Source organism: Magallana gigas, chromosome 6 (assembly GCF_963853765.1).
Source record: "Magallana gigas chromosome 6, xbMagGiga1.1, whole genome shotgun sequence".
Lineage (NCBI taxonomy): Eukaryota > Metazoa > Mollusca > Bivalvia > Ostreida > Ostreidae > Magallana > Magallana gigas.
In genome coordinates this window covers 32441253-32465046 of record NC_088858.1, presented here as the reverse complement: position 1 = coordinate 32465046, position 23794 = coordinate 32441253, and the positions used below count along the sequence as shown (strand labels likewise).

At 33.0% G+C, this 23794-nt stretch overlaps 2 protein-coding genes across 2 annotated transcripts; one reads left to right on the top strand and one right to left on the bottom strand.

Moving 5' to 3' along the window:
• Nucleotides 1–1526: 1526 nt before the first annotated feature.
• LOC105322593 (uncharacterized) lies at nt 1527–4382 on the bottom strand. The gene is made up of 4 exons (XM_066087609.1): nt 2876–4382; nt 2684–2754; nt 2219–2565; nt 1527–1998 (listed from the first exon to the last, which is right to left on the bottom strand). Exons 1-4 carry the CDS (start codon nt 2906–2908, stop codon nt 1745–1747), a joined length of 705 nt encoding a protein of 234 aa, XP_065943681.1. The 5' UTR covers nt 2909–4382; the 3' UTR covers nt 1527–1744.
• Nucleotides 4383–4444: 62 nt separating this feature from the next.
• On the top strand, nt 4445–23390 carry LOC105346862 (uncharacterized). The gene is made up of 14 exons (XM_066087608.1): nt 4445–4503; nt 6450–6502; nt 6549–6607; nt 9493–9589; nt 10933–11097; nt 11241–11411; nt 17550–17622; nt 18024–18178; nt 18828–18915; nt 19104–19132; nt 19622–19873; nt 20009–20125; nt 20525–20705; nt 21136–23390. Exons 3-14 carry the CDS (start codon nt 6566–6568, stop codon nt 21170–21172), a joined length of 1407 nt encoding a protein of 468 aa, XP_065943680.1. The 5' UTR covers nt 4445–4503; nt 6450–6502; nt 6549–6565; the 3' UTR covers nt 21173–23390.
• Nucleotides 23391–23794: the final 404 nt, after the last annotated feature.

The window sequence follows — 23794 nt, the reverse complement described above, 5'->3', positions numbered from 1 at the left end:
TGTTTTTTTCAATAAGTATGCAAAAGTTACTAATCTTAATGGTTATGATACATACAGAGCAACCCCCTACCCCAAGAGAGAGAGAGAGAGAGAGAGAGAGAGAGAGAGAGAGAGAGAGAGAGAGAGAGAGAGAGAGAGAGAGAGAGAGAGAGAGCCCGGTGTGTAATTTCCCACTTTTAAAATTTAATGGTTTGACTATATGCAATATCTACGTAAATTTTTTAACTGTTTATTTTTTCATTTTATTCCTTTCTATTTAGTTCAAAATGTCCTATTGTTTATTTCCTCCTAGATAGAATGTTCTATCGTTAAAATGACAGATGTCCTACGGACCCGGTTTAACGATAGAATTCGTCCCATATACTCGCTTGGTAGCAAATAAAAATATTATATCGTGCTGTATCTCGCCTTAATTTTCATTTGATTGGTCTTAAATACCTACAATGTTGCTCTTTTATAATCCCATATTACCACATTAAATGTTTTTGCAACGAAATCACTGCCACTTTTAACATCACGTTTGAACACTGTTAATACTATTTGTTTTATTCATCTCTTATCCTGCTAATTAAGAGAGCTATAATATTCATAATTATTTATAAAAATGTTATTAAATTTTTCCCAACAGTTACGTTCATTTAATTCATCATGATTTATCTTTAATTCGTCTGAATAACGGCAAACAACCTCATGAAACAAGTAATAAGATTAGTAAAAATGATTTTATTGTAATTTATATTTTTCTTGAATCGCCTTTGATTCGCCATTTGGGTCTTTATTTTTCATAATAACGGCTAACAACCCCATGAAATGACTAAAACAAGTAATAATATTAGTAATCAGGATTTTATTATAATTGTTTTCCACTTTAATTGCCATTTGGGTCGCCATTTGGGACCATTTTGGTCGCCATTTGGGTCCATTTGGGTTCATTTGGGTCCATTTGGGTAAATCGACGCACCGCCTAGAAGTGATACCGGTAACGGGTGGTTTCGCTCCGATCGCTTGCTCGCCCTGAGAGGTTTCGCGCCGAGTGGTTTCGCCCCTTTTCAATATATGATATAGGTATTATTAACGATCAATGATTACCTGTATTTATCGATCTAAGCAAACCCCAAATAATTGCTAACGTTGTGTTTTATGGAATAATTTAAAATTATCGTGATTTTACGTAATCGAGCCGTCTTAATTAATGCCTTTTATAAACATTTGTGTATAGTGAAGGCATTTTTAGCCAATTTTCCTTGAGCCATTATATGTCCGTGATTTCACTTAGTTATGTAAAATTTTAACATTACTTACATTGCTTTCTTAATGCCTTTATGAACATTTGTAATGTCATTGTCATGGGAGTGAAATCATTTTTTGCAAATTTTCCGTGATTTCACTTAATTATGTATAATGTTCATAGGTTTTCTTAATTAATTATGTAGTATTCATCTTGTATATATAGATAATTATGCTGTTGTGATCTTTATCATCTATTACTCTTTAACTTAATTATATGGTGAACAGAAGAAGACATGTAAACTTTTATAGATTTATTGTAATATAAAAGTCATAGAAAATATTGAGAAAACATATCAACATACATCAACACATATTTTAAAAAAAAGCACTAGTGATTGAGGAGGTAGGTGCACTATCAAAGTCAAATTCAAAGCACTAGTGATAGTCTATTAGTTCACTATGGGTGTCACTCGCACACTTAATTTGCACAGCCGGAAATCACAGTAGTATCAAGTCACTCGCATGGAGCATACACGGTACCGCACAACCGTAGAAAGTGTCCAGTTGACAACTGTCCTGCATCATACTGCTCCCAGGCCTCCGTCAATTTCTTCTGGGTTGCAGATGATGACTGTCTTACATCCCTGAAGAGGTTCTCGCTGGACACACGAGTCTCCACCAACTTTGCCTCATGCAAAAGAAGAGGGACAAGCTTGTAGAAGGTGCATCCCCGATGTCCAGCTTTGCCGTTGACCATGTGATGCCAACCTTTAATAAATACAAATAATATATTCATTAATGCCATTTTCCAAAAATACAAAAAGAATCAGGTTAATAATTAATAATTATATGCAGTTATTGTTCACAAGACAGTTTACCTTTTTTTAAATGAATACTTTTATGTATATCTCTAGAACACAATGTTTAAATTCATTTTCAAAAAATAACAAAATTATTATCACAAAAATTATTTGCAATATATAATCACCTTCTACATCATTGTTGGTCCTGACGGCCTGGCGGTAGACGGTCCATGATGATGGGTGGAAGACGGAATGGTTCATCCACTGTCTGTCGATGTAACCCACCAGGGACTGGAGGGGCTCTGTGTTAGCTCTCTCCTTCAATGTCTGGAATGCGGCGGGGATGTCTGGTGAAGGTAGGAACGGTAAGGCCATAAGCTGCTTCAAGTAGCGATGAGTAGCCTCCCTCTTCAGGTATGTGGCTGCAAGGCCCAGCTCCTGGATGTGCCTCCATACGGCCTGGCACCAATGGAATGTGCATCCCTTGGTCACAGCATCAGGGAATACTGCAGAAATGGCATTCCAGGCACCTGTAATAAAATAAGATCATAAATACCATATATATCTACACTACTTATTAATATTTTTTGTAGTTAATTATCAATGCTATTTATAACATATATTCAAGATTTTTTAAAAGCCTCTTAGCTAGCTCAAAGTCCACCATAAACATCTCAACAGCTGGCCTTGCTGGAAGGGCTTCAAGAATGGCATTGAAGACCTATAAGACAATAAAATAAAACTCATTAATTGTATGCATTTTATGCTTGATTTTTATTAAATATAATACTATAAATGTACTTGAATGGTATATATACAACAACATAAAACAATTATTCTACCTTTACATAATCCGACTCCTGCCTTGATGACATCAGTGCAAATGCCAGTGGAAATTGTTGTTCTTTCCCATCTCTTCTGACGAAACCATGTAATGACAGCAATGATGATGATATCAATAAGATATGTTTAAATTTAAAAATTCAACACCAATATTATTTCTAATAATCTACTTTTTGGAAGTGATAAACCTTAGCAATTAACCATCTTTTTTCTATCTTTTTTTTAATTTTCATTTTCCTATCATAAGCTATTTGTTTTGTTTATTTTTTTGCACTGTACCTCCTTCCAATGCTATTCATAATATTAATCTATTATACGAAATTCAGTTGCAATATATATGTATATATATCTTATATAAAATTATATAATTACTCATGTTATGCCTTGACTACAGGAGAGAACATAAATAGGCATTATGCCTGCTGTTCAATCCATTTCAATGTATCTATATACTTGAATAAAATACTTCTTAAATTAAATTAATATTATTTAAATTATTTATACGTATATCTCTTTCAAAATTATACCAAGGACACTTCATAAAACAATGTTTAGTCTATGTATGCATTTCTTTTTTAATATATTTATGGATATTATTATTATAAAATCAATATTATTCATAAATCAATAAATAAACTTTATCAAATAGTATTGAAGATTTAATAATTAATTTTCTTTTTGTTATTGCTATTTTTATACTGTATATCAACACTATTTGATATAATTATTTGCAATTACTCTGTCTGGAATAAGTCTGGAAAATGTAATATTTGATTTAACAAGGGAAAATTCTTAAGAACGATTAATTCTTCTGCATATATATGATCATTATAATCAGTTTATAAAATATGACATTGGTAATATATATATATATATGCAATGGCCAAATGGACATAAAAAAAATATCATATAGCTTGCAAAATAGAAAATATTCAAAGTCCGATTGAAAATATAATGAATACATTAATTTAACATGTATATGCGAGCATCTTATGGAATTTTATGCATTATTTATATCATTTTATAATCTATCATATCATATAATGCATTATATTTTAGGTACTCACCAACTTATGGCAGTAGAGGCAGCATTCACGAACCATTTCTTCGCTATACTCTTTCTGAATACTGGTTCCAAAAAATACGCGCTAACGAATTCTTGAGATACTCATCATTTAGTTCTCCAAATTAGATCGCAATCAAAGCTATTTATTTAACGGTTTTATTGATGATGGATTAATTGCCGACTAATTAAACTGCTCAGGCGATGTGTATAAAATTATTGTCTAATTAAACTAAATTACTTTCTAAAACATTTAATTTACCACTTATGTATAGATAGAAATAATTTAAATTACATATTAAAAAACCAAAGCAACAAGCAGTGTGTATTGTAGTGTTTATTAATACAATCGGGGCGAATCCACTCGGGGCGATCATGCATTCGGAGCGAAACCTCTCAGGGCGAACAAGCGATCGGAGCGAAACCACCCGGATTCGTGATACCGATCGGCCGAAGTGTGCCGAGTGAGTGGCGCCGAATGCGCATGTAAAGGGGATTTCCATTTCAGGATTTACCGGTGCAACAACATGATGAACTAAAAAGTTCCACAAACTTATAATATTTGTAAGTAGAGTTGATAGTTTATGCTTGTAAATTTATTTATGATGCAATATTATGAAAATGCTGGGATAATAAGAAAATATAGCCAATCTTATCTTCTAATTAACGTGTGGAATGGGCTTAAGTCAAATTAATTTTAGACACGAGTGCTTCAAATGTGACAACTGTTAAAATGTTTCCATTCAACTTTTGGACGAAATTAATGTCATTTGTTTGCATTCATAGATATTGAGTAGAGGGTATAATTAAGATGCCATGAGAAAATTGCTATCACAAAAAACAATTAAAAATGCCTCTAAATTGTATTTGCAACATGTGTTAAATTAGCTGCAGGTTTGTATCTCCCGGTCTGAAAAAATTCGGATGGACGACCTGGGAGCTACAGTGCTTCCCATAGTAAAAAAACTGCTAATTACGGCGCACAATAAATTGTGCTAGTGTTGGACTGATTAACCTTATTCTCACACAAATTCCGAGAAAACAGTTATACTCTGTCCCGAGATTTTTGCTTCCACCACTTTTTGCTTGATACATGTATTTCAATAAAAGTAAATACCTTTGTGCTCAAACTACGTTCATCCACTAATATGAAAAATGTCCAGATTATCGTTTTGAAATGCCCCCTCTACCGCTTCAGGTTTCAATACACATCCAAAAATTGAAAGTCTACGGAGATTTTGCATTGCATCAGCCATTGATAAGCCCGGATGATAATGTTAAAAAATTGCGCGATGTATTCCGAGTGTATTCCGAATGGAGAAAAGATGTAAACATTCCCTGTTATAAATCTCAGTAAGGAATCTGTTTTCGTTCCTGTGAATTTTTCTGAGTGGAAAGGGATAATTGTTCAATGAAGATATCTTGGAGATATTCCCTTTTAACAATTTCAATCGATTTCTTTCACAGGTATGTGTAATTTTATTAAAAATCATCAAAAAGCGATGGAAGCAATAACTTGGGACACACTTTAGTACCATTAAAATTTTCAGACAATTTACTACTGATATCGTCACTTTACTTGCCTCAGGCTATCTCCTAAACATGCCATTCGACCTCGGAAAATGAAGTATATTAATTTACATTGAGATCGAGAGTCGCCATTTTTATATGTAAACTAACTGCACCACTTCACATTACGGGTCTGGTGATGGTGTTTAAAAGAATAGCAGAAGCAAGTGAAGTTACGATATCTGTAGTATAATGTCCAAGGAATTTTTTGGAATCAATCATTTCATTAGAATGTGTTCGGAAATGAGATAAATCATTCCAAAACTTAAGCACAATTTTTTGTGCGCCGTAAATTGCAGTTTTTCACTATGGGAGGCACTGTAGCTCCCAGGTCGTCCATCCGAATTTTTTCAGACCGGGAGCTACAGACCTGCAGCTAGTGTTAAATGAGGCAATTATAAATCGTTATATCATTTACGTTACCGATGGAATTGATATGTACCAGGTAATAGAATAGCCATTAGGGCGATGTCCACATGTATAGTCCAATCCACACTTTGTAAAAGTTGTTCCCCTTTGCGAGGTCAACCCAAAGGTCAAAAGGGAAAAAACAACTTTTTTCCCTTCTTTATGCAACCAAATATTTGGGCGTCCTGTGAAGAAATCTCTTGGAATTTAATTTAGTCCTTCGATGTGTGGGTTGCCCCAACTTGGGGCAATAAAATTCACAGCGGAAACAGATTTCTAATGTCAAATGACAAAGTTACAACCCTCCAAACTACAAAGGCTACTGTGAGAAATATATGGGTTTTTCCCCAAAGATGGCGGCCAAGGGACATAACTTTTGTAAAGTGTGGATTGATCTATAGGTTCGAACTCAGGACCCTTCAGCTTAAGTTGCTCCACCAGGTGACTGCATGAGCTGTTTATTTACTTGTTGTTAGAACCACATGTACTGGCTTAGTTCACAGAGACGGTCACAAAATATTTTTGTATTTCAGTATATATCTAAAGTTAGAGAAAAAAATTGCTGGAGCCACAAGAGGATCAAGAAAAACATTTCTTATTCAATTGATAAAAATTCCATCAGTCAAACAGAACAACTTTTCTCTGAAAAATGATGTGCAGGTTGACTTCTTTCTTTATATTTATACTACAGGTAAGAGTTCTGAGTTATTTGTAAAGTATAGATCTAAGTTTAACACATAAGTATAATTTTAAGTATTTAAAGTACTGTTAGACCAGCTTGTCCAATCATAAGACAAAAGAGAGTAATTTTTCTTACAATTTTGTGTATTACAAGTTAAAAAAAATGTAAACAGAGAAAAATTAAAATTTAAAAGTTACTTTTAAATTTTATTTTTCATTGCTTAACTAATCATAATTAAGTTTGTTCTCTGAGTAGCACTGTATTTAGCAAGGATAATTGATTCTGACATATGTAGTACTACCTTAAATTGTGACGGATGAGTGTATTTTACCAACAGAAAATTCAATGTCAAATACATTCCCTATTCATTCACTGTATATGACCCCAAACATGGGGGAGTTTGACAAAACGTATGGGAGAGTCGATCCCAAAGCATGGGGGGGGCACGTTTTTTAGCTCACCTGAGCTGAAAGCTCAAGTGAGCTATTCTGATCACATTTTGTCTGTCGTCCGTCTGTCTGTCTGTCCGTAAACTTTTCACATTTTCAACATCTTCTCAAGAACTACAGGGCAAATTTCAACCAAACTTGGCACAAATCATCCTTAGGCAAAGGGGATTCAAAGTTGTGAAAATTAAGGGCCACACCCGTTTTCAAGGGGAGATAATTAGAAATTAATAAAAAAATTCGAGAAATTTTCAAAAATCTTCTTCTCAAGAACCAGAAAGCCAGGAAAGCTGATACTTGTGTGGAAGCATCCTCAGGTAGTGTAGATTCAAAGTTGTGAAAATCATGACCCCTGGATGTAGGGTGGGGCCACAATGGGGGGTCGAAGTTTTACATAGAAATATATAGAGTAAATCTTTAAAAATCTTCTTCTCAGAAACTAATCAGCCAGGAAAGCTTAAACTCGTGTAGAAGCATCCTCAGGCAGTGTAGATTCAAAGTTGTGAAAATCATGATCCCTGGGGGTAGGGTGGGACACAATGGGGGGTCAAAGTTTTACATAGGAATATTTATAGTAAATCTTTAAAAATCTTCTTCTCAGAAACTAATCAGCCAGGAAAGCTGAAACTTGTGTGGAAGTATCCCCAGGTAGTGTAGATTCATAGTTGTGAAAATCATGACCCCCGAGGGTAGGGTGGGGCCACAATGGGGGGGTCGAAGTTTTACATAGGAATATATAGAGTAAATCTTTAAAAATCTTCTTCTCAGAAACTAATCAGCCAGGAAAGCTGAAACTCGTGTAGAAGCATCCTCAGGCAGTGTAGATTCAAAGTTGTGAAAATCATGATCCCTGGGGGTAGGGTGGGGCACAATGGGGGGTCGAAGTTTTACATATGAATATATGGAGTAAATATTTAAAAATCTTGTTCTCAGAAACTTATCAGCCAGGAAAGCTGAAACTTGTGTGGAAGTATCCTCAGGTAGTGTAGATTCAAAGTTGTGAAAATCATGATCCCTGGGGTAGGGTGGAGCCACATTGGGGGGGGGGGGTGTTAAAGTTTTACATAGGAATATATAGAGTAAATCTTTAAAAATCTTCTTCTCAGAAACTAATCAGCCAGATGATTCTTTATAATTGTTAAGACTTTGGCTCCAGGACAATTCTTTGGCCTCACAAGAAGGTTCAGAGTTTGATGTAGCTTAATTTCTCGTATATAAACAATTGTAAAGGATGTTTTTTGAAACTGCAATACTCAACAAGTGATATGACTATAAAATCATCCTGTTAGAAAAGGGACTAATGATTATAAACATAAGAATATCCAGGGGGAAAATGGATTTTATTTATACAGGATCTACATGTATTTTTGTACATTGTCCAGATTGTTTGTATTATGACTCCATTAAGCTGATTTTATCATACCTATTGTTCCTCAGGTGAGCGATGTGGCCCATGGGCCTCTTGTTTATATTTTGTTGTGAAAATGGACTATGCATATTAATAATGAACGTATATTTTACAGTTGATATGTAAAAGCATTACGCAAACATGATCACAAAGTTAGGACACTAACTTTGTACATGTGTACAAAGTCATATGTCAAATTGCCTTTGAAAGGCCACTTATATCAACTTGTGTTTACATTGAAACTCTGATGAAATATTTCAGTTTTGGAAACATTCATCTGAATTGAAATTAAAATATTTTTGTGTGAATTTAGAATATAAAATATCGGTAGATAAAACATTTTAAAAATCTAATCAAGAGTTTGTAATCTAAACAGTTACGCCGCTTGTATCAATGATATTTGATTTATCTCGGATTGCGAGTTCTAATCTTTCCTCAGTGTGGTATAAAATAGAATACAATAATATGCCGGTTTTGTGAGGGTATATTTCACACGTTTGTTAAAGATCGACCGACAAAAAATGGCCGGTGTCCGGTATTCGGGGGTAGCCGGTTTTCTAAGGGTTTATATAAAAGAAATAAAGAGAGAGCTGGCCGGGACTTTTTAAATAGGCCGATATTGAGGGGGTGCTGGTTTTCAGGGGTGCCGGTTTTGAGAAGTTTCACTGTATATATTTTTTAGGAATACTTAACATTATAAATACCTACAAAAGGCGTGACCTTTATTCCTCCTGTCTCTGCATGAAGTGGAGAAAATTGACTCTCCCATACGTTGGAATGTACTCCCCCATACTTTTTGTCGACTCCCCTGCATTAAGTGTTGTGTACAGTGTTATTTTAAAACAGTGCAAGAAGTACACATGTGGGATAATTAAGCTCCTTCTTGGAGCCATAATTCATTGTCAAATAATATTTAGCCTCATGCATTTAAGAATTGAAAATCAATGTTGATTTTACTATCTAACTTTTGCATGATAAAATTGTTTTGAATACTTTATTGAATGTTTTTTTTTATATATAAATATAACATATATTTTTAGGCTTCACAAGTATCATGTATGGCTTGTCCACCTAATTACGTGTTAAGGGAGGGAGAAGATGTTACAACATGTTGTAAACCAACAAACTGTCGTCCAGGTAATTCTAAATGGCTGTGTGTATTTAATGAGCATTACTCGGGGTCTTAGATATCCCCAAGAATCAAAATCACACAAATAACTTTTACTCTATGTTTAATATATTAAACATAATTCAAATATTGTAGTAAAAACTACTGTCTGCAGAATCATATTAAGTCACTTAACATAAAATCAAGTCTTAGATATCCCCAAGAATCAAAATCACACAAATAACTTTTACTCTATGTTTAATATATTAAACATAATTCAAATATTGTAGTAAAAACTACTGTCTGCAGAATCATATTAAGTCACTTAACATAAAATCAAGTGTATTTTCAATCAGATTATATAGGAAATTGCATACACTAGTATCTTGCACAAATTACTGGAAAAGTACCCTAATTTTTTGCAAGAAAGCTTGTCAGAGTAGTAGTAAATCGATAACAAATTTCTAGAAAAAGTTATATAATATTGAGAAATGTGTCATCTAACCTTAAATTAAATTCATGTTTGTCTCATTTGAAACTAGCTTTGTGTGTGGGGGGGGGGGGGGGGGGGGGGGGGGGTGTTGGTACCATTAGTACAGTTCTATTTTTTGTGAGTGACATCAAAGATGGATAACTCAACCAAATTTGCTAAATAGAGAAAAAAATATCTCTCTTGTGAACACAAAGGCTACATATTTTATTTCTTTGCTTCCCATAGAACTGAATCATTATTGGACAAATTAAAATAAACAATATTCTGCCATTTTATGCACTGGTGCATGCACTGACAAATTACAGCCGTTGGATGTCGCTGTTAGCTAAAATTATCAAGAGCACTTATATATGCTGATTGGCTAATTAACACTCTTCAACTTCAGACTTTTCAAATATTCATCACTTTACATACATAAACTGTTATCGCTGTCTTTTGATACTTTATATTAACTTATTATTTTTTCTGTTGATCGAAATAAACACATCAATCGTCTCCTTTACAAGTGAACACACGGGCCCAAATGATTTGTTATTTATGGACACTGAACAACTAGAGTATTAAATCAGGATAATTTTATATAAATATTAAACAAATGCTTGTATGTACATTTGTGGCGATGTAAAATATTGTGGGCAAAGGTCAACCACAGAAGCCATGAACATTGATACCCACAAACAATTTTGATTCCATAGTATTGCTATATGTTGAAATGAGTAGGCGAAGCGATGGCAAATGACAGCTATATTTCCTGATATCAATTCTCACTGAACTAACATAGAGATATACGAGACAGTTCCATGCTATGTTTAAACCAATGGAAGTGTGATATTTCAGTCCAAGGGAAAACAATATATTTTCTACTTTTATATATCATAGGAGAAGGCTTCTACCTCTGTAATGGCTCCATTGCTGCACCAGGAGAAGACAGGTGTTACAAATGCCCTGTTGGAACTTACAACAAGGATCCAGTTAACACTGCTGAGGTCCCTGATGGATTTAGTGATAATGTCTGTGCTTCAATAGACTGTAAATGTCATCATGGTATGTTGATGATAGACTGTTCACATGAGAGGCGAAAGCTTTAATGCAAGCTAGTGTATAAGAAGAACAAAAATAACAGGGGCTGAAAGTATAACTCTGTATATACGGTATTAAAGTTTCCATTTTTATACATACTATTTTAGATGGAACAATTATTTGGAACCTTGACTCCTGTTTGAAAGGCAGTGACAAAGTCTGTGTTTGTGATAGGGAGAAATTGTTTTTTGGATTGGACCCCAATACCTGCCAGAAGATTGATGATGTGAACACGAAATCCAGAATATCCAGACCTGGGTTTGAACTGGACAACAATGGTAATAATTATAGAATATGTCATATATTCTCAAAATCAAGGTATTCTAATTTGTTACATTGTATAAACAATAGCTTTATATGAAAGCTGAATTTTGCAGCTTAAGTAAAAAAAAAAAATTGAATGAGTATCTATTGAAATAGTTGACTGAGTGAAAATAAGTGTAGTGGACATTTTTAAAAAAAATTTGAGTGTGCCTAATACTAAATTAAGGTTGCAACAATGGTAAGTGGAATCTAGTTTAGTTATTAATTGGTTAAAATTTCCATAAGTATATATACATATGAAACAAATCTAAAGTATTTCAATCAGTATTATACACTGTTACTTTCAGGATTATTTTTAATAGTAACAATTTGTTATACAGGCCCATTCTGATACATATATCGGTACCTTCATGGGTAAATCAAACTTTTTTATGTCATGCGCTTATGGTTGCATGAAACTAGTACTAAATCCATGTTTATTTTGGATTTCACTCATTATACCCCCGCAAACGAAGTTTAGGGGGTATATTGGTTTCACCCTGTCCGTCTGTCTGTCCGTCCGTCTGTCCGTCTGTCTGTAGACGCAACTTTGTCCCCCCTATAGAATTTTTTATAACTGCATGGAACAGTTTGAAAATTTGTACATATGTTGAACACCATCTGAAGATGTGCACCTGCAATTTTTTTTAAGATCAGACAAGATTTGATGATTTTATGACAGTTTTCATTTTCCTTATTCTATATATTGTACACTAATGTTGAAAAGTAAGGGAGGTAATCCTTACAGATTTTATTAATTAATTAATAGAAAACACTCTAAAATATATTTATATAAATACATCCAGATGGAGTTTTTTGTCTTTATGTCTTAATTGATAAAAAAATTTTTATTTTTTATAAGTATTCTATCAACTGACAATGCAAAGTTTTTGTTTGTCAATGATAAATTCTTAGGAGCTAATAAGAACATCAAAGACAAGTGTGGCTGAATTCATTTGTCCCAAGGGAGCCATTATCTGAGCCATGGTTCAGATGGAGCATGTGTTTAGGGGAAATTGATAATCTGTAAAATGGGTGATGGTTTTGGGGCTATTTTAAAACTGTTTCATGTAAACCAAAAGGTCTATCATTATAAGGATATAAATAATATAATTATTAATAAAGAAGTTAAACTATTTTGAGAGGTTGTTTAAATTTATTTGTCAAGTAAATTGATGAAGTGACCCTATTGGGCATTAATTTAAATGAAATTCAAAATTACTGATATGATTGTAGTGTTTTGGCAATTTTAAAATTGTTTGTAATATTAAATTTTCTTTTTTTTTTTTTTACATATTTTTACATAGTATGGTAATTATGGTAATGTTTTGGGAGTTTATTAAATTTAACAAGTTCATCAAAGAAAATCATAGTCCTATGGGATCAATTTTCTGATATGGAGTTCCATTGTGCCATAGGAGAAAGAGAGGATAATTTGAAACAACTAATTGCATCTGTCAAGACTCTTATTAGAAAGATATTGAAAGTTTTATCAACAGAAGAGCATTGCTTGGCTACCGGTATTTCTATTCACTGCAAAGGGAGGGGTTATTGTCATTTTGTTGGTTTTTCTTTAAATCAATTAAATTAAAAAAATATATCATCAAATACATACATTTGTAAATGTATAACTGTTAAAGATATGTATTTACAGTGAAATTCTGACAATTTTGATTTTAATTTTTCTTTGTTAACTAACTTTTTTTTTTTTTACAATTCTAGGATTTTTTTTTTTGTATGTGTTCCAAACCTTTATTATTCAATTCAATTATTTGTCCCATTTGAAATTAGCCTAGCGGGGGTATTAGTCCCATTAGGACAGTTCTAGTTGGATTTAGTATAGTTCAGGGTAAAATATTAGGAGACAAAATGAAATAACCCTGATGATAGCATTATTCTCTATGAAAAACTTCAAAGGCATACTCTATTTACTTTTTCTTTTATGCTATTTCTCAAATTATGTACTCTTATAAAGCTTCATTTTGTCATAACGTCTAAAATACACATTGGCAATTAATGCTCACCAAGCTACCGCACAATTAAAAAAATTATTATAACAAAATTTCGTTTGAAAATCCAAATATTTTTATCTGGTGTTTTTTAGCTCACCTGAGCTGAAAGCTCAAGTGAGCTATTCTGATCACATTTTGTCCGTCGTCCGTCTGTCCGTCCGTCCATCTGTCTGTCTGTAAACTTTTTACATTTTGAACTTCTTCTCTAAAACTGCTTATCCAATTTCAACCAAATTTGGCACAAAGCATCCTTATGGGAGGGCGAATATAAATTGCAGAAATAAAAGTCAGATCTGTATTCAAAGCGGAGAAAACCTTGAAACTGTAGAAAAAGGGGGGTGCATTTTAAAAAATCTTCTTCTCAAGAACCACCGGGGCAAATTCAACGTAGTTTAGCATAAATTATCCTTATGGGAAGGAAAATATAAATTGCAAAAATTAAGGGGTAATTCTGTTTCAAATCTGAGTTATTACAAAAATAATAATATAGGAAAGGCGTGTTTCAATCAGTTTAATAGCCTCGGGTTCGGCATCCGGTAAAATGGTGGCCTGGGTAGGCAAGACTTGGCCTGGGCAAAACAAAAGATTGGCAGTTATTAATCTGCCAATCTCATTAAAATTTCAGGATATTTGATGGACTAGTATATTTGTATTCGCTGTAGATATTGCTGCAAAATAATGCGTATTTGGAATTGACGATTGCCGATCTGCCCCGGCATTTATTTTGCATACCCATTTTACCAAGACTCGTATTCCATACTTCTAAAACGAGGTTCTTTGTTTAAAGCAGCCATGACATTATACGAAAAAGGGTCGATCTGACTATGAATAATTTGCTTGTTGTGCAAGAGTTCGCGTATGAAGGGAAATTTTGAAACATGAAAAATATATTGGTGCCGATTTTGTGAGGTAAATTGAGGCTAAATATGTCATTGCGTTGACAGTTTTCACACATGACGTTGCATGGTGTTAGCTTGTTCTGATTTTCGTTTCGTTTTCATTATTTATGCTTTGTAACCTGGAAACCATCGTCTGTATTTCGTGATTTTTACGCATCAAATCAAACAGAGACTTCGGTAAATCAAACAGTTACGTTAACTGTTTACCTGCGCAAATTAAGCAAAATCTGATGTAGGGGTACTGAAATACAATTCATTCTATCGGTAATTCGGCATAATCTTTTGCGTAATGGTAGATTAATGCAATAGGTTTTGTTGAGATGCTCGGCATTTTCTCTAGTTTATTCAGTTTAAATAGAGTTTGATATCGCTTACGGAAATATGTAGGTATATACATGTATATATATATGATTCATTTCAAAAAAATAAATTGTGTTCTTTATTTGTTATACATGTAGTGCATGTTTCTTGTGTTTAATTATTTACAATTTCTATTTACTAAGCATATTTGAGTGTTAAGCTTCGAATTATAAGCAAGATACAGAGATTTGCTCACAATTCTATGTTTGTAGACAGATCTTAAAAGCTAAAGATTAAAAAAAGTAAAAAAAAATTGTTAATATTTATTACGAAAATTTTCAAAATCTGTTCTTCAAGAAACCAACTTATTGAATTGTAAACTTAACCTTTTTAGCTCACCTGAGGATGGGGCCAAAATGGGGGGTCGAAGTTTAACAAATGAATATATAGAGTAAATCTATAGAAATCTTCTTCTCAGAAACTAATCGGCCAGGAAAGCTGAAACTTGTGTGGAAGCATCCTCAGGTAGTGTAGATTCAAAGATGTGAAAATCATGACCCCTGGGGGTAGGGTGGGGCCACAATGGAGGGTCGAAGTTTAACATATGAATATAAAAAGTAAATCTTTAAAAATCTTCTTCTCAGAAACTAATCAGCCAGGAAAGCTGACACTTGTGTGGATGCATCCTTAGGTAGTAAAGATTCAAATTTGTGAAAATCATGACCCCCGGTGGTAGGGTGGGGCCACAATGGGGGATCGACGTTTTACATAGGAATATATACAGTAAATCTTAAAAAATCTTCTTCTCAGAAACTAATCAGCCAGGAAAGCTGAAACTTGTGTGGAAGCATCCTCAGGTAGTGTAGATTCAAAGTTGTGAAAATCATGACCCCTGGGGGTAGGTTGGGGCCACAATGGGGGATCGAAGTTTAACATATGATTATACATTGTATACAGTAAATCTTTAAAAATCTTCTTCTCAGAAACTAATTAGCCAGGAAAGCTAAAACTTGTGTGGAAGCATCCTCAGGCAGTGTAGATTAAAATTTGTGAAAATCATGACCCCTGGGGGTAGGTTTGGGCTACAATGGGAGGTCGATGTTTTACATAGGAATAAACAGAGTTATTCTTTAAAAATCTTCTTCTCAGAAACTAATCAGCCAGGAAAGCTGAAACTTGTGTGAAAGCATCCTCAGGTAGTGTAGATTCAAAGTTATGAAAATAATGATCCCCAGGGGTAGGGTGGGGCCACAATGGGGGGGGGTCAAAGTTTAACAAAGGAATATATAGGGTAAATCTTTAAAAATCTTCTCAGAAACTAATCAGCCAGATGATTCTTTATAATTGTTAAGACTTTGGCCCCAGGACAATTCTTTGGCCTCACGAGAAGGTTCAGAGTTTGATGTACGTTTATATCCCATATATAAACTATTGTTAGGGATCTTTTTTAGAACTGCAATACTCAACATATGATATGACTATAAAATCATCCTGTTAGAAAAGGGACTAATGAAACATAAGAATATCCAGGGGAAAATGGATTTTATTTATACAAGATTTACATGAATTATTGTACATTGTCCAGATAGTTTGTATTATGACTCCATTGAGCTGATTTTATCATACCTTTTGTTCCTCAGGTGAGCGATGTGGCCCATGGGCCTCTTGTTTTTAACTGTGTTCTATTTTATATATGATATCGAAACAATTTCATAAAAGGTATAAAATATGATATGGTATGGTTATATACACATGGGTATAGTCTACTAATGCATTTTCCATAGGCGATAATGTTAACATTAGGGGTTCATAGCTCCGGCCCTAATTTTCGTTCAGCAACGAGGGACCCCTTGAATGAAAGCTCATCAAATTGTCTCTTTCTTGTTAAAATTTGGTGGTGTGAAGTCAGATTTGTTTTTCGGCAAAATGCGTCTGTATTGAAAAACTCTGAAAAGGAAAGTAAAAGTAGGGAATTTCACAGTTTTTGGAAAGGGTGTACATCAAACAATTTCAATTCTTTTCTTTAAATGATAATTCAATTTTGACACTTGTTTTTCAAATTGCAAATCCTCTTTTCTGACATGTGTCAAGCATTTTGATTTAAAATGTCCCAATAAATGTATATATACTCTGCAGGTATAGGAACTATTTTGCTTAAAGGCACTACTTTGTTGTCCTACTGATTCTAAAAAAATAGTTAGAGGGATATACCCATGTATGGATATGGTTTTGTCTTGTATTACTAGTAATTGCATGATTTTGAAATACCGGTAATTTGATGTTCCGGTAACAGCCTCTAATGAATTACATTTATGTGTGGATCACCATACACATTAATATCAATTGAAAAAAATGTTGATGGGAAATTTATTTTGATAACTGTATGTGATGGGATAGTTTTTTAATGAAATGAATTTATAAATGTGTAATGTCTTTTCATGTAAAATTCACTAGACACTGTTCTCTGTGGTGCTTGTAAAGTTATTGTTAGGCACTGGTATATCAAATTGATTATTAATTTGTTTCTTTTATATTGTTTTTCATACATTTAAATTACTACTGATTTCATTTTTTTTAAAGATACCTGGTACCATTAGCATATGGCATAGTTACTTTTTAGACATCTTCTTTTACAATACAAGAATTAATGAAAGTCTACTGAATGAACACATTTTAGATGCTGTTCACTAAACAGTTTAATTTCGTTTTGCATGGCTACTACTTTGGTAAACTTTCTTATTTTATATTGTTTTATAAAGAAAATTTTCTTTGCATTAATATGAACATACAGATGCAATGATATTTTTTTTAATATAATTTGAGAACAACATTGCCAAAATTTAAGACATAGTTTTGATTCTTAATGCCTTAAATAAATTTACATGTATTTTTTTTTATTCAGGTAGAGTAGAGAGATGTCAAAGGGGATATTTTAAGTCTAAAGCAGACTTGAGCATCTGTGAACCACACACACAGTAAGTTTAATATGTCATAATATTTTTTGGAGGGTAGGGGGTCACTTACGAAAAAATAGGGGATAATGGATGGGGGGGGGTCACATGTGAAATGGTGTCTGCTTGAAGTCATACAAGAAAATGTTCCATTGTATATGAATTCTTAAAGCAAAGTGTATATATATGAATTATGTTTCTGACATATCACTAAACTATCAAAATTTCTAAAAAGTCTTAGATTCCTATCAATTAGAGTGTTGTACATATATCAATATTTATACCTTCTCAATTTCAATTGAAATCATACCATTACTTCTGAAAAATGCCTAAAATTAGCACATATAGTGATACATATATGATATTTATAATAGAGAGAGAGTCGCCTCATGAGGAAACATATAGACATGCCTTTTAATTAACAGGTGCCCCGCTGAAGCTGGACTCCAAGTAAAGGTTGAGGGAACAGCCACATCTGATGCCGTGTGTGAGAACACGACAGATGTACCCTCATCAGGGGAGAGCACTTCTCCCCATCCTATTGACAAAGATAAAAATGTCACTCATCCTATTGAACCAGGTAGTTGTATTTACATTACATTTAATGATTTAAAGCGATTGGTAATCACATTTTGTACTTCATTTTAATGTCATATTATGGCATATTGTTTATTACTGGTAAATATGCATATAAGAAATAAAACTATAATTGTTTTATAGTGCATGTTAATAAAACATATCAAATATATGCGTTTGGACCAATCAGCTATAAATCACTAGCTATTGATTTTGGACCAATTAAGGTGGAATTACCGACTGGAAAAAGTCACTCGAATTTTTTGATAATGAAAGATGCAATGATAAATAAACGGTACAAATGTCAAATAAGCGAAAAATTCGCAGTTTGGGGATAAAAAATGAATATCTAAAATAATTATTCCAGTAAGTAACAACAAAAGCCCCTGTGGGATTCGAATTCGGGATGTACAGATCACAAGTCCGACACTTTATCCACTCGGCTATGGAGAAAGTTGCATGTTTCAGTCCATAAAATCCTTTTAATAAAAAGAAATGTTGTTTCGGTCAGCGGTCAGCCATTTTGTGATGATGTGTTATTCCACCTTAATTCTCTAGCTACTGGTTATACCAGTAATTAGTGTTGTTGAATCTGTATTGTTGGCTTGCGTTGGTGCACAACTGCCTTTAATAGACAGACATTTTGATTTCAGATTCCCCAGTGGGAGCACAAGGAACACCTGAATTTGTTTACGTTATTATTGCTGTAATCCTTACTGTGTTTATTGTGGGTATCATTTGGTAAGACTTGGATTATTTTAACCATATATTAATTTGTGTAATCGACTTTAAAGCCAGCTCGAAAGATTTTAGTTTTTAATTTAATTTGCAAAGTGACTGAAGTGGATCTTTTGCTTCATTGTATTTTTTTTTTTAACTAAAGCCATTTTTATTTATTAAAGAATATAGTACATTATTTTTATTTTCAGTTTGCTTGCATACAGAAAATCACTAAGAGGTAATAATTTTGTTACAAAACGATGTAAACATTTCCCATTATATATCTCCATAAGAAATCTGTTTTCATTCATATAATTCCATTGGAGGTGAAAAGGGGTTGGGGCAATTAATTTAATTAGAAATTCATATTAATGAGCACTGTTATTTTTGTTACTTATTGAATAAAGAGACCACATACATTTTATTCTGTTGAATTATTTTCAACTGTGTTTGAATTCCAATCATAGTGTGTCTCTAAAATCATATAATAACTCAAGCTACTTGTACTTATTAGTCAGATAATTGAGCTAGAATGAAAATTACTTACTGGGCATCATCACGCTTTTGCCAATTTTTTTTAAGGTTAACCCTGCTGTGTTTGCTTCTAACTTTAGGTTGTACATTGTATAAGAAAGTTTTTCTTTTAAGAAAAGAAATTTCTTCACCTTCTCATCAAGCCTTTAATAACTAGATACCCTGGCAAATATCTCTTGTTTTCTTTTTACAGAAAAACTCTGTCGCATAATTGGAAAGGTGACCCAACAACGGGAGGTGATTGATGACTTGTCCAGTTCGGAAGATGATGATCCCAACATTCCTTTAAGAGATAACCCTATCCCTGATAGAGAACCAGACACATTTTCGAAAGTAGATGAAAGCGAAGCTAATCAAAGAAGTCAAAGTATTACTGATTTTGTGGATCTCAGTAGTCTACCATCTACCATCAACATGCAATCTGACCAGGACAGTAGAACATCAGGTACAAAACACAAAAGTTGTAGGGTAGAAACTGGGTGATATGGACAATGTAATCAAATATAAAATAGGTGAAGTTTTTACCAAATTTGGTTGAATTTTTTTTTTTATTAAACATAGTCTCAAAACTTTTTTCCAGGTAGTGAGGATATTGATTTTTCTGAACAAAATGAACAAACATCACTAAAAGCTATTCAAAATTCCAGTTTCGAGAACTCCAGCAGTAACATTGCTCGTAACAGACCAGTGGCATCTGGTGAGTTACATGTATATGTATTACATTCAGTCACTAAATGTAGGAGTATTAGTATTGGCTACTTTAAGGCAAGCTAGTGAAACTGTGTGATTACAGGTTTCTAAAGATGACTACTGTAAATTATACTACATGTATTTGGAACTATAGCTTGGAAAAATATTACTTTCTAGGGTTAATTTCATTTATTATTATGTTAAAATGATAAACTTTTACAAATTCTAAAATATCACATGAAACCATGCAAATTATTAATATCCAATATACCGGTAAAATTATAGAGAGATACAAAACCTAATAACTGCCAATTATTCTACCTAACAAAATGCTGAAATTTTGACACCTTAAAAAAAAATATGAAAACATTCACTGTGTCAGTAATGACAGTTGATTTTTAACCAGTTTTACCCAGTGTACGACAGAGTTCCCAGGAAGAACAAGAGACAGGACAAGTTATAGCAAGTCCTGTACAGGAAGACGGAGTGCGGGTAGTAGCTCTCGGAGTGAACACAATCCCAATACCTTTCATCTATAGGGCACAGTCTGATAGCGGGATAGCAGATGATGAAGAAAGCCCCACAGGGTAGGTGCATTATATACAGTACAACGGGTGCTTCATAAACTTGCATTCTCATTATTCTCAAATTTGATTTTTGAAAAGAATAAAAAAATAATTATGTGTGAATCTGTCGGGGGAGGGGGGGGGGGGGTTCCAAGACCTATTTTTGGTAAAATTACAATGTGAATTTGATAAGGTAAATTTGAATTTTTCAGAAGTAGGGGGTGGGATCAGGTCTAGATAAATTAACGCATGATTAAGGAAGGAGTACTTTTTTAAATATTGGAATAAAAAGATATTGATCATTCTATAATGAAAAAATGTTCGTTTTTTTTTTTTTTAACTTGAATTGGAATAGAATTAATTCATGTACATGTATAACTCTCTAAATCTGTCACTTTCATGTATGTCTATAATGTGCCATTAATTTTTTTTTGATGGATTTTTTTTTCAGATCAAATGTAATGGAAAGATATCTAAATGAACACTAAAACTGTCTGTGTCAATCTGGGGGGAAAAAGATGGAACAATCTTTGATTAATCCCAATACTGAAATTACATGTACATGCCAGCTGCTCTGATATAAGGTCTAAGTTGGGCCTTTACACAAACTGGCCATGGATCGTGAGGGGTAATGGAGAAATATTCGGGGGAAAAAATATACAGGAAGAAGATTGATAATTCAGCATCGAATGACATCTCATATATCTTCTAAACTTTAAAAAGGTTTCCAACAAATTGTTAAAAAAAATCAAAGAATTTATTGTGATTGTAAAATAACACTTACCATAACTTGATTCTGTACAATATCAGTTAATTCGTACTTAAGAAGCATTGCAGTGCTCAAGCAATGTCCTTCATGAGCTTCAACCTGAAGGTAAATTCTTATAACTTTGATTTCTTTGTCCATCATCATCAAAGGTCTTAAGATTAATAATGATGCTGATTTTTTTTCCATCATCATTATCAAAGGTTTGTGTCTTAAGATCAATTATGATGCTGATATAAAAAAGGAAATGAAGTCTGTGTTTGAAGGTTTCTATGATAAGAGAGATTACTTGTCTTCAACAGCTGTTAAAATCATTTACCTAGAATAGTGCATGAAGCAAGTTTGTATCATCAAATGGAAATCTGAAAATAATATTAGATAAATAATATGTTTTCACATCACTGGTAGCTTGATGCCAGAGCAGTCAGAGCTATTCATGTGCTACATGTATATATGGCAGCTTCTACAGTAGTAGCATTGATTTTGACATCAACAGAGAATTATAGGAAAGCTAAAATGATTTCTAGTTCATAAAAAGAACAAAATGCAATCTTGAGATTCTTGTACAAACAAAATCAGTCAAGTTGCTTTTTAAAAAGCAATTCCTGGTTTATTGTCAACTATGCAAGTTTAATTTTGTTAAAAGCATCTTCTGAGTCTCTATAATAACATCAGACAGTATAAAAAAAAGACTTTGATGTACTAGTTGAACTCTTGTGTCAAAAGGTCATGCAAAAACAACTTTGAATTCTATTATAGCTGATTAAAATGGGTCTTTAGATTTCTGTATAACTCAATAAAGCCTTGATTACTGTACAACAGTACCAGTCAGCAGGTATTACCAACAAAAGTATGCATAGTTTTACATGAAGGTCAAAAACTGCATGGGTTTATTCAAAGCAATGTAAAATACATGTACTGGTATGCCAAATCAAGGTAAATTTGAAGAGAACATGGGTTATATTTTTTCCAACTACAAAATTCAATTTTGATAAATTGAATTAACTTGATATTGTATTGTGACTTTTTTTTAAATGAAGTACTGTGCAGTGTGTTTGTTGGAAAATTTACTAAAATAAGTTATATTTTTATTCATGTTTTATATGTGCGGGGCATCTTTTTTTTGCTTCACCATTATCTAGGAAATTTCTTCTGCTATTTAAAGTGTATTGAACAAAGTTGCAGTGTATTTTTATTTTTTTTACAGTACTTATATGTTTTTACTTTTAGTGCATTGATTTTTTTGTTCATTTGTAGATTTTAAATATGCTTAAAACATAATTGAGACTTAGAGTTGTGTTTGCCAATTATAAATATATCTTAGCCTCTAAGACATAATTAAGACTGTGTTGTGTTTGCCAATTTTAAATGTTTAAGACATAAGTCGGACTTAGTGTTTGCCGATTAAAATTATGTTTATAAAGGCATAATAAAGACTTTAGTGTGTTTCTTTGAAAATCATATCATATAATCTGCAGCCTCTTGGAGAGTTTTAATTACATTGTTTTACAAATCAAACAAAAATTCAATTTCAATGATCATTGTTAGATTCACTCATGACAGTTTGTTTTAAGCATATCAAATGATATTCTTTCACACATACTTTCATCAATAGTCATCATACACTTGTCTTTCTTGTTGATGTTGCAATTTTGTGAATTCCATCAACTCAGGGCATTTGTGCAATTCAGGAAGCTGTATTGTACAGATGGTGTTAAGTTTATCTGCTTTGTTAATATTTTTTTTACATGTTAAAAGCAATTCTATTGCTATTTTATTGTTCTTTGACCAAATCATTGTCTTTCCTCTAGTCATGATCTATGCATCATCATTTTGTTAACTTGCATTGAATTTTGTTTTTTATCTACTTTTTCATAATGTACAACTCATTAATTCATATTCATTGTTTTTATGATTTCAAAAATAAAAAAAAATCATCATTCATGTGTATTTCTTATTTATCTAAATTCAGTTAATATATTTATTTACTCTTTATAGGCTAAAATTAATTAAGGCCCCGCACTGCGGGTGCCCTAGTCTGTCCATCGCTTGTCAGGAGTTTTTCTTCTATCCCCTCGGCCCAATCTGGCTCAAACCTCACCCATAGAGTGCTTTTGGATAAAGGGTGTGCAGTGGTCTTGAATGAAAATTGTAGGACAAGGATCGAGGTCATATCAGCCCACGCAAAAATCATTTGTTCAGAACATATATATACTTTTCACTTAGCCCTATTTGCCTCATACTTTACATAATGCTTTTTAGAAAAGGGTGTGTAGTGACATTGAACCATTTCTCAAGGTCAAATGAGAAGGTCATAGCAAAATTATATGAAGAATCCTTGATT